General features: G+C 33.8%; 1 protein-coding gene across 10 annotated transcripts in view; it reads left to right on the plus strand.

Moving 5' to 3' along the window:
• The window catches only part of LOC145688130 (uncharacterized), a 669,087-nt gene extending 652,083 nt beyond the window's left edge, over positions 1 to 17,004 (plus strand). For all 10 annotated transcript variants that reach the window (XM_081761906.1, XM_081761908.1, XM_081761907.1 and 7 more), the window contains one exon: positions 11,609 to 17,004. Coding sequence is in view for 1 of the 10 variants with exons in the window: in XM_081761908.1 (XP_081618034.1) it covers positions 11,609 to 11,646 (38 nt within the window). In the remaining 9 variants the exon portion in view is untranslated. The remainder of the gene's footprint in view (positions 1 to 11,608) is intronic.
• Positions 17,005 to 17,900: the final 896 nt, after the last annotated feature.

A 17,900-nucleotide genomic window follows, 5' to 3' on the forward strand; every position in this document is an offset into this window, starting at 1 on the left:
TGAAAGCATGGATATTGTGTCCCAAGACATGTGATACCCCCGTCAACAACTTACTTCTGTTCAAGGAGATCCAACAATACGCCATAGTGAATAAATCTATGTCTAAATCTGCAATGAACAAGTTTCAAACTCACTTGTGGTATCTTGAAGCAGAGTTAGTTCCACTCTCACTGTTCTCTGAGAAGTTATCTTTCGAGGACAAGCGGAATATTATAAATCGTCTTAAGACTTATGAAGAAAATTGGAGTTCAAGAGGCATAAAACTCACAGACTGCCACGGCTTAGAAACAAAGAATCTTCATGATTTGATTAATTCAGCCTCTCTTTGCGCCTTACGTTCTCTTCGAGTTGACATCAATTTCATGTTCCAATATGATCGCGAGCACTGGAGTAACTCGGACAAATTCCAAAAGGAGAAACGAATCGTCGAATCACTTAAGGTTGTCAACGATGCTGCTAAACGTTCAGTAGCCCTTATGTCCAATTTCAATGAATCAATCACAAAGAAAGAAAGTGAAATGCAGAGCCTAATTCAGGTTGTTGAGGACTACAGAAAGCGTGTTTCAGACGCTCGAAAGAGCACTTTGAAAAATTACCAACTTCGTTAATAACCTTATTTTTTTCTGTTTAAAATGAACAGCAACTGCATATTTAGAGGTACGGTATCTCACTTATTTTGAAATCAATAAATGGTAATTTTGGTAATAGCTATTTGCAAGTTTAGTAGTAATAATAAATAATTCATTTTGTAGGGCAAAAAGTACAATTTACTTTATAAGGATTGAATTTTTAAACCTCCAACATGTCTCGTATACGACATAATTATATGCATCCTATGGCACAACTTCGTGTCGCTTGAGCGACCCCTAAATGTTATTCAATTGAGTTGATTTTTTGCAGTGAAATATACTTGTAGGAAAGGAACAACATTAGCAATTATGCGCAATTAAATTCGCAAAAAAAAATTTTGGACCACCCTAGTGTACATGGAACCCCCCTATTATCAACGTGAAGAACTTCATGAATTAATGTTGAAACTTCTCCTACACCATCGTGTTCCTGCTCAATTCAATAATATTGAGTAATGGCGATCGCTCTAAATATTTCCTGATCTACCTCAATGAACACGATTTCGAAGCTCAAAGCATGTACTGAACTATACTTAGCATTGTCTACCCCTTCATTTTGATTCCTATTCTAACATGAATCCATAACCACTAGCGTCCTTAGATTTTGAATATTGGGTAGGACATGCTACGTTTCGCATGCGCAAGTTATTCTTTACTGCACGCTTTGTAATGGTTTGGCTTGATTTAATATAGTAGAATAAATTTAATGATTTATTGTAAGTCACACAGTAAAAAACAAAAATGTCGTTCATAAGCAAACAAGTACGCAGGGGCGAAAACACAGGCGTTGGTATATATTTGGTGGTGCAAGGGGCCCTTGGTTCGATCCCAGCTCGTGTCAAGTGGATTTTGTGGTGGACAAACACCGTGTGCATAGGTTTTCTCGGGGTTCTCCCGTTTCCTCCCACTTTCTTCATTCCACCATTTCATTCATTTCTCGTCACCACTGTCCCCTTTAGCATATCCGGCATAATCATTGGACTATAATATGATGAAAAGCAATTCCTGAAGAAAACGTTATGTTCTGAAAGCGGAAAAACGGTATCTCCCCTCCCCCGAAATATAATCTTAAGTTTGTTCCTGGTAGTATGTACAATTTCCTACTACAAAAGAATTCTACAAATTCGACTGTTTCATCTGAAAAGAAAAACATGTTACACGCGTTAAAATAATATTCATTCGGCAGTCATCTAAGTTATCAATCTCATATCTCATTGGACAGTATACGAATATGAAATTCATTTATTTCTGAATATTTCAATTATGAAAACATGAATTTTCTTTCTTTTAACAAAGGGAGTGGTTAATTTTGATTACAATGTTATACTACAAAATAGTATTTCAATCGAAATTTGCTTGTTTCTTGCAAATGTAGTATTAAACTAAGCTCGTGCATGCAATGCATTTTGTCACTCAACATTGTCGTTTAATAAATAATTAAGCATTACAAAATAGTAATATAACAATAATCAAGTAAATGAGCCTAGTATATCTGATATGCACCTATGTACGCACAACAACAACTTTTCTGGTAAAGTTCTGATAGCCCTGCTTCAAGCTTTAATAGTCCCTTGTTGTAATTTACACAAATCAAATTTAACATTCTAGAAATAATTAAACATTGATATGAGAAAAGATTAAGGTAGCCAACTCTGGAAAACGAAACTTCCAGCACTCCCTCACAAATTACTTATAATATAGGCCTGCCTTAATCAAACTTGCCGCAATATCCATGCTCCTACTGTTAAAATATCGACCAATTGGACACCTTAGAAATGATACAAAATTATTGGGTGAAGGTATGTACTCACTAACACACTCTAACATCCCCATGTCCCCAAGTATGCAGAAGCTGGTTTAGTTATATCATAAAAATTATGAATTGCTCGACATTACTTTCACTTCCTTCTTTGTTGTTACTTTCTTTTCTTTGTCCACTTTACAATTGCATTGTATCTTTGTATAGAGTACATAAGATATATTTATTCAATATCTTGGTGTAATTTCTGAAACCTGAATAGTTTACCTAGGCAATCATGTTAATTTTTAATAGGTACCTTTTCCTAACAAGACATAGTCAAATTGAGGTTCAAAAATTGGGAAGGATAACTTAAGAATAATCAAACATTCGATCAGAAATAGCTACATAACTGAATTTTTATTAGTACTTTCCCTATGTACAAAATATATTATAGAAATCATTGTTTAATGAGAATGTAAACAAGAAAAAGATTAGAAAATGAAACATAAATTGAGCAAAATAAAACGTAAATACTTAAGTTGTACGATTAGAACTAAAGAAACACTTAATTAGAATATTTTATTAATACAAGCAACCAGAATAGTGTACAGTTCCTAGCTCAATTTATCTTGTTAATATTTTCTGAGTCAATTACTATTCAGTAGAATTAAACTAGTGAGTAGGAAATGGAGAACATTCCACAACATCTTAATTTTGTAAAACGAGAAACAAAACCGCTTACCACAAATACTATTGCTTACATAAAAATGTTTGTATGAAACATTTGTAGCGTACGTTAATACCATTAGTTACCCAAAATACTAAAAACGTAATGAGATTGGACGTTTAGTTATATAGAAATTGCTTTCGTGAAATGTTTTCCTTTACATTTGAAATATTATCGCATACAATAAAAGACAAATTCTAACCAAAACATATATTGTTTAATAGACAATAGCGTTACAGTTTCGGCAAAGTATCTTTATCTTTATCACATACACTATGAAATACAATTTCTAAGACTACAGTTTATATATTTCTTAAAATGAGAGGAGGTCATATCTAGGAACCAATAAGATTCGCCGTTTCATTTTCAAGAATTTTTAGTCGATTACATATTTTCAACTTTTAATGATCCAACTTTCACTTGCAAGCTAAACTGCTCAGAAGAGAGAGAAGAAACATTGCATGAAAATGAAAAGAAGCAGAATGGATACGAAGAAAAAAAGCCAGGAACTTATGAACTGGAATAGTGAACTAAATATACATGATGTATGAACGAAGATACCGAATAAAGGAGAAGAAAGAAGAAGTAACACAAGTGTATTGAATAGCAGATAGCCAATTAAAAGTTTATGTTCTCAAAACTGAAAGTTGTTCATTAAAATAACACAGGTGTACCAATTAAAAGTTTAGCTCTCAAATGAAATTTGGATCATTAAAAGTTGTAATCAATTAACAATGGCTCCTTATGGTTCCGGAGTTATTGGCGGTCGAATTTTTAAATCATTGGATATAACGAGTATCCTTAAATAGTAATCAAAGGATGACATTGGACAGAAGAAATAATCTAATGAAAGTTATTTTTTTATGACTATGCATAATTCAGTTGTAAAAAATGTTAATTTGTATTGATTGTTTGAAAGCAATCAGTCAAACCATCTCAGTTTCTGTCATAGAAAATTAATTTCAATATTATTTATGTTCCCTTGGTAAATCAATGGTTGCAACATAAAAAAACAAGTGCATTCAATTCTCCTTAGAGTTACTTCCATACCTAGAAAGTATGGACTGGAAAATATTTTCTGTATTTTTTATATTTATTGAGTTAAGTTTATATTAGTAATCATTGCTATAATATTCAACTGTTATTCAATTTAAAATATTGTGTAGAATACTGCTCAATGTAAAGGATATTTCTATGCATAACTTTTGCATTGATCTTATTAAACAGCTAAATTAAATAAACGGTATAACATCTACTGTATGGTAGAAAGTATATTTTAATAATCACGTATGTTCCATTTCACTTACGGAAATAGAAACAAAAACATTATCACATTCTCTAGAGACACTTGCAATAAAATTGGACAACAATGCATGGTACTCGACGTTTTATAACAGACTAGAGACATTCTAAACATTTCATCTACCCGTGTGAAATAACTTGAATGTACCATTACCATTTTTATATTTGTGTTTACTATTCTTGCTTGTATTTTGAAACCAATTTATTTTCTTCTTCTTCTCACTTCTCCGTCATTTATCCATCAGGAATAAAAATGTTTAATCAAGCCTGAGTAGGGAAAATCTTTAACTAGTATATTATGGAAGCATGGAAGGTGTCCTGGTGGTTATCAAGTGACTGCAATCAACTGTCGACAATACGTCAAGATACATAAGAGTGATGCAGGTGTAAATGTGCTTTTTCATGTTAACAAATAGAAAACCCCTGTCATACGCTTAATGTTACTTATGTAGTTGCAGATTGATTGCAACTATAAACATAAACTACTCTCTTCCTTTCATCTGTTTAATGTGAATTTTTGAGAGATGCATTAATATTGTCTTGTACTTCAGAGCAAAGTTTTATTTTTACTTAAAAATACTCTAACAGTATTTTTACTTAAAATACTTGAATTACATTTTTTAAGCATTAAAAATTGACGGTTTCACAAAAATGCAACGTAAAGCAGTAACAGGCATGCCTTAAATATATGAGGGTCTTGGAGAAACATAATGATATGTCACTTTTTCCAACTTCCGAGTAAACTGTAAAAGAAAATTCAACATTTCCATGCAATTTACTCCAATGGTACATAGTTTCCCCTGACAAGCAAGAGTTTTACAAATAAGCTTCCCCTTACATCTACAGGTACATTCCCAAAATTAAACTACTTACATACTGTTCTGTGGTATGGTGATAAGCTATTCCACCCCATGACTCAATTTTCCGGAAGTGGTGCTTACCCCACTGTTCACTAGAGCTGCTCATATATATACTATTGTTTGTAAAAATTGAAACACAAATTGAAACATGTGTCTGATTACCTTCAGACTTATACAGCAGTTCTAACCTTGATAAACCAGTATGACGTAAGGGCTTCACGTAAAAGAGCTTCAGTCATGGCGTCTGAAAATCGCTGCATCGAATTAAACAAATGGGTGTGTTCCTGAGGAACAATCTACTACATCGATGGTATGTGAGTTCCCAAAATACCTGAGCTTTTTGCTGGAAAATTGTGAAGAACAACAGGCCGAATAACTATATAACACGTATGTTCAATGCCCGACATGCTAAGCCAAGAAAGCAGTGGCACTCCTCGTCACTTGAAGAGGTTGCAAATTCCAGAATAGATGCAAGCAGACATATCCTGCTGAAACACGGTATCCTGTGTTCTCTAAGTAGGATCTTGGCCTCTAGAACTTCTCTAACGTTCGGGCCATTGGTGGGGTTATCCTCAATGCGTAACAGCCGAGACCGCGTGTTGTACCCGATAGATTTCATACCATCACACTTCCCATTCGATCGTTCGACAGCTCATAATACAAGTCACCTTCATCATTGTCTGACAAGTTGAAATGGAACCCATCCAAAAACATCACTGTATAACCCTCAGCAAGCCAAAAATGGTCTTCACGTACCCATTCTAGCTTGAAGCTTTTATGATTCTGGGTGAAAGGAAACCCAATCAAAGGCATGTGTGTGTCAGTTCAGAGTCCAATAGATGCTATCGAACCACCGATTCAGATAGTTCATATTCATTACCGTGCTCCACCGTCAAACTAACAATCTAGACGGCGCTGTACTGTGTCATGGACAAGATGACTGTCATTTTGTGGTATGCATATATTGAGCAATTCCACTGTATTATCGTCTCTGCGTACTATTCTCTTCTGATCGTCACTTCAACAAATTCATCTTTGTCGTTGTGGTGTATATACTCTGTACACACACCAGCGAGAAACCGCCTTATCTTGGCCGATCGTACGTTTTCGTTTAAATATAATTGTATGTATTATCTTGCGCCTTTTAAAGTCGATGCGATATAGCGACATTTGAACACGTTTCGTGTCCGCTTGTTTTTAGTTCATTACTTCAGGTCAACGCATGTTACCCTCTCGCGATACTACTTTGCAACAGAATCCAGGGCGTTGGACTCACGCATTCATCATTTCTCTGAAATTCTAACCCTTCCTAGTCCATACCCTACTGTACAAATTCTCTTAATTTAGACGCATTTCTATCATTTTCTTGGCGTTGCAATTTTTAAAACAGAAGTTTGTGTGTATACACTGGTGGAAACGTTTTTCGAGAATACCTAGTACAATTTCACGAATTAAACTCAAAGTTGGTGCACAATAAAGTTAGGTTGTGTGGTAGGAATTCCAACATAATACTCTTGGGACACAACAAACATGTTATAATGTGTGTTCAAAAACATAATTACTCAACCTAATAGCAGCGTAACCGATCACACTAGCAGTTGTTCGGCAAGATTTTCAATCATATGGATGCTGAATGTCTGTATGATGATGATATCGGATCTTGGCGTAGTTGAGCGATGAATGCTAAAGAAAGCTAGATCAGTGATGAATCCATTTCGTCCAAGTAAAATACTAATAAGAGAAATAATTAATAATACCATTGAGAGAACAAATATTAAAACTGTCGCAACATGTAGCACAGTGCTCGTTTGGGCTTAGATTGTTAGATAGGCATAACGGCCAGAAAATGAAATGAAATCTTTAAGTTGTACGTCCCACGGTTATGCCCGCTAGGCTAAAGGAGACGATGATTATGAGGAATGAAATGGTGGAATAAAGAAAGTGGAAGGAAACGGGAGAACCCCGAGAAAACCCACACACATGATGTTTGTCTACCACAAAGTTCACTTGGCACGAGCTGGGATCGAACCACGGACCCAATGTACCAGAGGTGAACGCTTTACCATTGAGCCACCGCGGCCCGCATAACGGTCAGAGTAGAAAGCATATAACGAGTAGAGCACGCGGTATTGCACTAGTGATATAGACTCAGTGTTATCCTGCTGGAAGATATGATCCTGAAAACTACCCAGATACGATAGGAGGCCAATATTTGTACATATATAAAACACACTAGTCATACTTCTCTGAAAAAAGACCAGAGGTGATTAGGGTATGAAACTTATTGCCACCCATGCCAATTTTTCAGGTGTTCGTTCTGTATGACGAGTATGAAAATATTTTCCCTCACACTTGCACGTGGGTCATTCCCTGTCAAATCACCTAATTTTAAAACATGACCGTGCTTCAATGTCTCAGATTCTCGTCATTTTTTTCACACATTAATACCAGTAAAATTATGCTAAATTATTTTTTCCGATTTTTTGGATGAGAAATGGTCCTGGGAGAAATTTTTGAAAAATGTGAATTTTGCTTCAATTTCACTTTTTGGCACTCAGATCATGAAACTAAAATTACCATAACTTCCTCATTTTTGAAGTCACTGGGCTCATCCAGGTGTCAAATGAAAGCTTAATTTTTGCTCTTTCAGTAGATTCTAAATAACCTTGCAAAAGGTTACACTGTCAAACATTAACAGGCATAAAAAGCAAATTTTAGTTTTTTTTTGTTTTGTTTTTACAAATTGTGCCGTTGCTCAAAATTTACAACTATGAAACTTTTCAAACTTTTTTGTACATTCATCTTAACACGTACATGGCATGGTTAAAAAATAAAGAGGGTGTTTTTTGTATTTTTGTATTTATTATTTTTTATGTACGGAAATATACAGTTTTAAGTGTTGTTACAAATTGTAGCATTGATCGTAAGTTACAACTATGAAACTTTTGAAACTTTTTAAATAGAATCATCTTAGCACATACATGATATGGTTAAAAAAATAAAAAATGTGCTTTTGGTATTTCTGTAATTATTATTTTTTATTTATTTATTTATTTATTTTTATTTATTTATTTATTTTTATTTATTTATTTATTTTATTTTGTATTTTACATGTATGGAAATATACAGTTTTAAGTGTTGTTACAAATTGTGCCATTGCTCATAAGTTACAGCTATGACACTCTTGAAGCTTATTTTTATAGAATCATTTTATCACATACATGATATGGTTAACAAATAAAAAGGGTGCTTTTGGTATTTTTGCAATTATTATTATTATTATTATTATTATTATTATTATTATTATTATTATTATTATTATTATTATTTGTGTTTTAAATGTACAGAAATATATGTACAAATTTACTGTTGTTAACAGATTATGCCTTTTGTATTAAGTAGTGATGGCCAATTCTGGAATTTTTACTTTCCGGATTCCGGAAAGTAAAATCGGAAACATTTTGAAATTCGGAAAAATTCCGATTTCGGAAAAATCTGGAATTCGGAAAAATTCCGGAAAGTGAAATTTCCGATTTCGGAAAATTTTGGCCATCCCTACTCTGAAGTGACAACTGTCACACTTTAAAACTTTTTCAAATAATCATCTTAGTAAATATTAGGTATACTTAAAAATAGAACTGGTGTAATGTGTAGTTTTGGTATTACCATAATATTATATTTTTGTACTTTAACTATGACTTTCAACTTTTTTCCCAATTGTACCATCGCTTAAAACTATTAAACTTTTATAACTTTTTATTGGATTAGTTTGCATTTACTAGGTATGATTAAATAAAAAGGGATACCTTTTTCTGTAATAATCTTGCGGTTTTGTGAATGGAAAATATAGGCCTAGCAATGTAAGGGGTGGAGTGACTATTACAAACCCTATCAACAGAATTAAGAAACAATAGACTAATGTACATAGATGAAAACAATAAACATACATACCATAATACTTCTTAGAATTACATAGATTTACATACAAAATGTTGTGGCCTATATTTCACAGCTCATTCCTTTTATTGGTGATATGATGTCTTCTTTTAACTTTGCTTTCAGTTGCGTAAGTCCGGGCTGATTTGCTTGTAAGAGATGGAACAGGAACTTCCCATATGATATTTACAAAAGGTATCCTACAAAAGTCTTCATTTTCTGGCCAGTAAAATATAGAAGGCCCAGAGCGATTCATGAATTGCACTCTGACTATAAAAATACCAAGAGCACCCTTTTTATACTTTAACCATATCGTGTATGTGCTAAGATGATCCTATAAAAAAGATTTCAAGAGTTTCACAAATGTAATTTACGCACAATTACACAATTTGTAACAAAACTTAAAACTGTATATTTCCGTACATGTAAAATAATAATAATAATAATAATAATAATAATAATAATAATAATAATAATAATAATAATAATAATAATAATAATAATAATAATAATTACAAACATACCAAATGCACCCTTTTTATATTTTAACCATATCATGTATGGGCTAAGATTATTGTATTTAAAAAGTTTCAAAAGTTTCATAGTTGTAACTTACGAGCAATGACACAATTTGTAACAACACTTAAAACTGTATATTTCTGTACATAAAAAATAATGATTACAAAAATACAAAAAACACTCTCTATTTTTTAACCATACCATGTACGTGTTGAGATGAATGTACAAAAAAGTTTCAAAAGTTTCATAGCTGTAACTTTTGAGCGACAGCACAATTTGTAAAAACACCTAGATGAGCCCAATAACTTTAAAAATAAGGAAGTTATGGTAATTTAGTTCGATGATGCTGAGTGCCAAAAAGTGAAATTGAAGCAAAATTCACATTTTTCAAAAATTTCTCCCCGGCCCATTTCTTATCCAAAAAATCGGAAAAAATTAATTTGGCATAATTTCATTGGTATTTATGTATGAAAATTTTTTGAAGAGAATCTGAAACATTGAAGTATAGTGCTCTTGGTGATTTGACATGGAATGACCCACGTGTACACTTGCCCGTGTACGGACACGAACACGGCTGTAACTGTATTTGAGACAGAAACGACTCTTATTTCTCACATGGTCTCTATTCACCTTTCCAATGTAACCTCGATCAACATCACCGATTATATCTTCCAAGATGAGCAGAAATCAGGACTTATCTTGTGAGAAAAATGAAGGAACGTAAACTTCCCTCTAAATATCGATTGTTTATTGTTATTGAGTTCATATGAGTGGTCACAGTATCTCTGATTGTAATCGTCATCATGTCAATTAGGGCAAGCCAAACAATTATATTGTCCAGGCGCTTCGCGGTGTGTCGCGGGGCATGTGTGCTCTGGGAATCCTCTATCTCCAATTGTGTACACTTCCGATGGACCACCAACACGTCAGACCCACATTAGCTGAATTTTGCGAAAAGATTTCTCGGAGTCCCACAGTCACATTTTACAACCACGCTAGAAATCACTTAAATGTATAATAGGAGTTCTCTGGTGTTGTGTTAGCATTTCAGACACTGACTATGATCCACACACACAACGGATTCGTGCACGTAATTATACTCGTAATCTTGATTGATGATTTTCAAGCTATTAGCATTGTGCCCTCAAGGGTGACCGGTGTGCTAGGACCTTAAAATTAAAATTAGCAGGTTCTTTGCGGACAAATATTCTTTGATACAAACTTTGTTTGAATTGGGTGTTCTTTCTTAAATGCTTTCTACCTATATACATTGTCAAAAGTGAGTGTATTGTTTTGCTTGAACTCGAGACTTTCTGAGTAGCAGTTTATTTTAGTTTTTTAAAAAATTGCATCCCTCTCTTTCAAATTTTTATGTATGTAAACTATTTTGTGACAAATTGTACTTAATGTCTACAAAGTACTACAACATAAAAACGAATTGGATTAATTGATTCTTGGGAAAAGTTTTGCAGTCTTTGTTGAATGTGATGTGTTGTAAATGCTTTATACTCATCGTGCTTCATATGATTGTATTCTTCATTATTTGTTCTTGTTTGACTCTTTCCTTTGCAAATAGCGTACTTAAACTAACCCAAGTTTTGTATGGATGTATTAAATTTTAAATTCTAAATAATCAATCATTTTGACTAACCTGTTAGAAGCATGATCAGAAAATTGATCAACTGGTATATAAGATGTTAAAACATAACTACAATTTAAAGTGTAATAATTAGGTTAGATACGTATTATTGCTGCTATTATGATTACTATACAACTATCATTATTAATGATTTTTTTTAAATTTAAATGCAACCAGTAAAATTTTACCGGTTCTTGATGAGGTGCTATTTTCATTTCAAAGAAAAAATAAATTTTTTACTCTTCTCTTTTTCAGAAGAAGGATCAATATCTTCGAAGATTCAATATCTGTAGGAGCTACGTCATTTTCACCTTGTGTCTCCAGGCGCTTACTTTCAACAAGAAATAAATGCATACAATCAGAATTTTTTTGAAGCGTTCACAGAAGTTGCTCACTTGATTCAATACATTGCCCGATGCCTCTTTCATGTGATGTAAATACATATTTTTTCATATGAATAATGTTGCAGGCAGTAATAATTTGTTGTATAGTTATTTTTCTCCTAGTGGAAGTTCCCAGTGATCTGAAACAAAATATAAAAAATAAGAGTGAGAAAACTGTGCATAAAGAGAAAATCAAGGGTAAATGCTCGACATTAATACAGGGTTTCCTGTGCCTATTCCATTTTCTATATTAATATGTTGTCTACATGAAAATGTGCAAATGATTGCATTTTCAGTTTTGTATGATTCTTTTGTTATAGAATTAATAGATAGAGACAAATAATCAAGATATTTCTCTTGAAATGTAATAATTGACACAAAAAGATCATTCTACATTAGAAATGAATACATATCTATCTCAAGAAAAGTAGTACTACTTAATTACTTAATAAAATTATATTATTCTTTATACATTGTATATGTCTCAGCTTCATGATTATTATTTATGATGTAATCACAAACGATATTATAGGTTTAATTTATTTTTTTTAATTCTATTAGTAAACTAATATTCAGAGCCTACAATAAGAATAATTTTGATATATAATTGAATTATCAAGAACGTTGCATATCGAAACACTTTTCAACATATCTATCTACATATTTAGACAATATTAGGAGCGGAGAGAATTGTGTTTGCAATGAATAGCAAAGTTTAAAAGCTGAAAATAAAAATACCGTTACCATAATATGTTGAAATAGAAACGTAAAAAGCTCATGTAAAAGATAAGTCTTTCCAGAGGAACAACAAGTAAAAGAAAATCTATCCCATTTCTATATATCTCTACTCTGTTATTATTGATTCAAGTGAGTGTGTATAAGATATTGTTACTTTCTCTAGACTTAATTTCGTGATGTTTGTAACTAGTTGTGTATGCTTGTGAGCGAATATCAGGGAAGTATTTTAAAGAGACGCACTTTGCAAGACTTTGGAAGTGACCAGTAGATTATCTTTTTATAGGCATTTTGAAGTTTCATCTTTTGTTAACATTACGGTAGTGTTTCTGGACAGGTCACTGGGAAAAGTGAAATTATTTTCGTAAGTTTTCAGTACTGCTCATTTAGACACAACTTAGTTGATACCGTGAGATAAGCGTTACGTTCAGTATTACAATTTGATAAACTACTGTTTAGCATTTCCAGTAGAACTGGCATCAGGGAAATCTTTGTGCCTACGTGTGGATTCTTCAATGTGTGCCTGCAAGTGGAATTAGTGATCTAATATCAGTACTGTTAACGAGAAAGAGCAATGGCATCATGATCCTATAGAACGTTGCCACTCCTACAGTAGTTCATGACAAAATACGTCTGGTAATTCAGCATAACCTATATTGCTAATCATGCCTCAAAGTTAAATAAAAATTGCAGAACATTTGCCTCCAACTGAACTATATTGGTCTCTTCTAGGTGATTGGTCACAAAGTAGAGATCAATAACGATGAACTTTACATTCCGAGGGACTCCTGGCTCAGTGCGTCAAACACACTTATCTAATGTACTGTTTCTTTCGTCTATTTGTGAAGTAAAATCTCTGTTAAAGAAAATAAATCCCGACTCTTTTTCAAGCAATTCTTTTCTCCATTTCAGCAAATTTCTAAGTGTAAAGTTAGTGTCGATCTGTTATTCTGTGAAAATTATCATCCAATAAGAGGAATGCTATCGTATATTAAATTTTTGGTTTCAATGAGATTCGGTCCAGCTTTTGTGAGTGAATGTAATTGAGTTTTACTGTGAACTAAGTAACTAAGAGATTGTTACAAAAACAATTGTGATCAATCATACTACATTTATACTCTCAATTATCTGAGTCATTCCACAAGAATCTTTACAATTCAACAATCAATATTTTCTCTATCCATTCTTTCTATTCCTTAAATTCGATATTAACTTATCATTCAAAGCATCTCTTATAACTTTTTTTTTTTTGCATTCCGTTAATTATTTCGTTCCCTGTTCTCTCAAAATATTGTCATATCCTTTGAGTGTTAATATCAGGGCCGAAAATTGTGGGGGGCTGGGGGCAACTGCCCACCAGGGAAGCTCCTTGCCATTCAAGGAGGATCATTTTAAGATAAAATGTTCTTACTCCATATACGATACGAACATGCAATTATAAATTAAGTATCAAATAAGTTCACTACAATACACAAACAAAACAGCATACAAAAGGTAAATAAAACAAAAATAATATGTGGGTAGTGATGAGCGCATGGTTCTTGGTCTTGCAGTTTGTGCAAGAGTCTTGCATGCAAGACCAAGATCAAGACCAAGACCAAGACCAGGAATCCCGATGCAAGACCAAGACTAAGACCAAGGGGTGCAAGACCAAAACCAAGACCAAGACCGTACCTGCAAGACCAAGACCAAGACCAAGACTCTTGCGCAAGAGTTTTGCACAAGTACCGGTACTATTTGAATTTTTTAATAGAATGTAAGAAGGGGAAAAATCATTACATCTTTCACTTGAATTTCTTGGCTTCAGTAAAAATGTCGCTGGAGTGAATATGTTTCCAGTAATTTATGCAATCCGTGTGAGTCGATGTGCTTCTGTAGCATTGGCATGGGAGACCCGGGTTCGATTCCCGGCGGGAGCTCATGTGGTTCGGATTCCACGTTAATCAGTAGGTCCACGTCTCATATAGCCTCGCTGCTGAACGGGACGTTAAACTCAAAATCAACTCAACTTCTGTAGCATATAGCTACAGTATGTCATTTTCTGAATCAGTTGTTCGCGTTTTCTGTAGTTATTACTCGTTTTCAAGCCACACAGATGACATTCTAATCAAAGCTTGTTGCACACAAAGAAATGTGTCATTGGTGCTGGATTACGATGCATTCCTGCGTTTTTAAACAGTGACGATTACTTATCGGGAAATCAGACACTATTCTACAAGTGTGTATTATCTGGAGTAAATTTAAACCTTTGACTTTCGAGCTGGTAAAGTTTGTCGGCCTGGGATAAATATAGCAAAAGAGGGATTTGATTTTCGCCCTTCAGTTGCTTCTGATGCGGTGGCTCAATGGCAAAGCGTTCACCTCTGGTTCATGGGGTCCCTAGTTCGATCCCAGCTTGCACCATGTGAGTTTGTGGTGGGCAAACACTGTGTACGTGGGTTTTCTCGGGGTTTTCCCGTTTCCTCCTACTTTCTTTATGCCACCTTTCATTCATTTCTTATCACCGTCTCCTTTAGCCTTGGTGCATAATCGTGGGACGTTACATATCATCATCATCATCATAACTATTCTGCCATTATTGGCAGGTCACTTGCTGTAACTGAGGAGCTTCGATGTACGGTAGTCCTCAGCTAGTTTCTTCGTTTTGACGTAGCAGTTTTCTGTTTTAATACCTTCCTTCAACTCGTCTCCGCCCCTCTCTCTTTTTCCTTCCAACATATCCTCTAGCACGTCCCTCATAATACAGTTCCTCCTCAGCCAATGTCCCAATAAGTGTCTCTTCCTTCTCTTAATTACATCTAAAATTCTTTTCTCCCCTACTGCTACTATTTCTAACATATTCTCATTCTTTTTTCGTTCAACCGAGCAAATTCTCTCCTTTTTTTCACCATACGCACGCTTCGAAAACCTCCAAATTTTTCCTGGCTTTTGCTTAATGTCCATGTTTCTGCCCCGTAGAGTACATAATGGAATAAGTAAAACAAAATCTCAATATTTATGTGGAAGTTTGTTCAATACAAAGATTAGCTAATCCTCGTTGAAAAGAAAAAAAATCCGAAATCTGATGCCTTTAGAGTGTAAAATTAATTTTTAAATTCATGGTATTTCAGCAATCTGTTCCGTCTTTCATAAGTCTCAGGGGTAGCCTCCCCAGTTTGGGAACCAGTGTAGTATTGAATCTGTTAAAATATATATATATATATAAGATTACGAAACGTTGTAATTTATCTTGTAAGTAGTGAAGCGTGGGCACCCATTACAAAAAAAAAAAAATAAATAAATAAATAAAGGTCACCACCTATGTTGTACACTATCATCGTATTTATTGCGCGTATATTACATTTAGAAATATATATTGTACTACCGTTACTATTCGCACATTATAGAATTTATTATCTCTCATATCCAAAGTAAAATTTACCTATGAAAAGCATAAGATTTCTTAAAAGCAAGATTTGCAAGACTCTTGCAAGCAAGACCAAGACCAAGACCAAGACCAAGACCAAGACCAAGACCAAGACCAAGACCAAGACCAAGACCAAGACAAATACAAGGGTTTCAGTGCAAGACCAAGACCGGATGTGCAAGACCAAGACCAAGACTACCCGGGTCTTGGTCTTGGTCTTGGTCTTGCATTTGCTTATCACTAGTTGTGGGTCCATTTCAGTAAAAAAATGTCTACTATTAGGGGCCCTAGAAATAATATTTATTCGTACGGCTTTGAGATTTGTCAATATTGTCCCCTTAATTAATTTGTCATGCATAGCACGGGCACAGGGCCGTAACTAACGGCCCCACAGAACTTGCCGTGCGAAAGGTCCACAGGCTCCGGGGCCCGCAAAGAGTAAGAGAAAAATAGAAAGAGGTGCCCAAGAATTAGAAAATCGCCTTTTGTAGAGGGCCCAAATACGCGTATTAATGCTTGCCCCCAGAAAAAGTCTATATAACTTAAAGACTAGAGATTATTCCAGCAAAGACCAAAATATTTTTGTAAACCCGATTTCCATTAGAGTTGAATTCTTACAACACATAATGAAAGTGTTCATCTGAAAAATAGATACAAAAATACCAAACAATAACCTCTAAGTAATGACGTATACCATACACCATATACTAAATACACTTATTACAGCTCAAAACAACTTGTTAGCAGTAGTCACCATCATTGTGATCAACGAATATTTCGGTATTTATTTTTCATTTTACGTTGGTGTTGAGCGAATGTGTTAGAAAAGTTCAAGGCAATATAGCCTATGTTATATAAAGAAATTAAAGGAAATATCAGTTTATACAACAAGTCCTTGTCAAATACAATAACCGAATCTATAATAGCTTATGTCGAATAGGTATAAGAAAGGTGAGGGATTCCTATGAGAATCAGAAATATAAATAATTTTTTCTCTACTTGAAAATTTGAGACAGTAATAGGTATTTCGCAAGTTAATCCAATAAGACAGTATTTCCTGAAATTTTGAACATTTTAAATGGTAAGGGATGGCAAGTGGAAATAGTAAAAACGTGCGAAAAGTCCAGTCGTTATATATATATATATATATATATATATATATATATATATATATATATATATATATATATATATATATATATATATATTCTGCTTTATATAAGAAAATATTACTACTACTACTACTACTAATAATAATAATAATCTAATAGAAATGCATCAAAGAGAACGCTCAAAATTGTTCTATTTTGCAGACACTGAATACAAAAAAACACAATACACGTGATCACCATGTCGCAAATGCTACCAATTTACACGATGAATCATACACATTTTTTCTACAGAAATCAACGCTATAGTTTAACAAGTTAGAATGCTCCGTTCGACAGTTTCTGGAAGAGTTCTTCCCCTTCTACATTGAACTCCCAAAGCAGCAATCGCCTTCACAATTGCTATTTATTACTCTTTGTTTTCTAAATGATCTTACATGAGAAAGGAGGACCTTACCTCTTTTCGCATAAAACTACCCCATAATGAATAGCAAAGAAGAATACGCCTAAGGAGGCAATAAAAGGCAGATATCGGGAATAGCCTAATCATAATGAATTATGGTACAAATTTTTCTCCTTTTGTGTATGTTTCAGTGTTCGTAAAACCACTTAAAGTAATCAATTATTATGCACATGCATATTTAAAAATTGAGCATATCTATATTTTTTCACCAGAGAATAACAAAAGTAACTCGTATAACCAAGAGTGTACGTTAAATTTTATGAGGGTTTCAGAATTTTTGCGCGGTGGAACGCATGCTCTCTGTGCTCATAGTCTCGAACATAATCCTCGATGGGAGAAGTGGGAGATTGAGTTGAGTTCTGATATCTCTCATTTCTTACTCATGAGAGACAGGAAGTACTCAGTTTGTATTTTTTTTAACTAATTCAAAGCATTATATCCCAAAATGTTT

This window comes from Thermobia domestica, chromosome 6 (genome assembly GCF_964235325.1).
Source record: "Thermobia domestica chromosome 6, izTheDome1.hap1.1, whole genome shotgun sequence".
NCBI lineage: Eukaryota > Metazoa > Arthropoda > Insecta > Zygentoma > Lepismatidae > Thermobia > Thermobia domestica.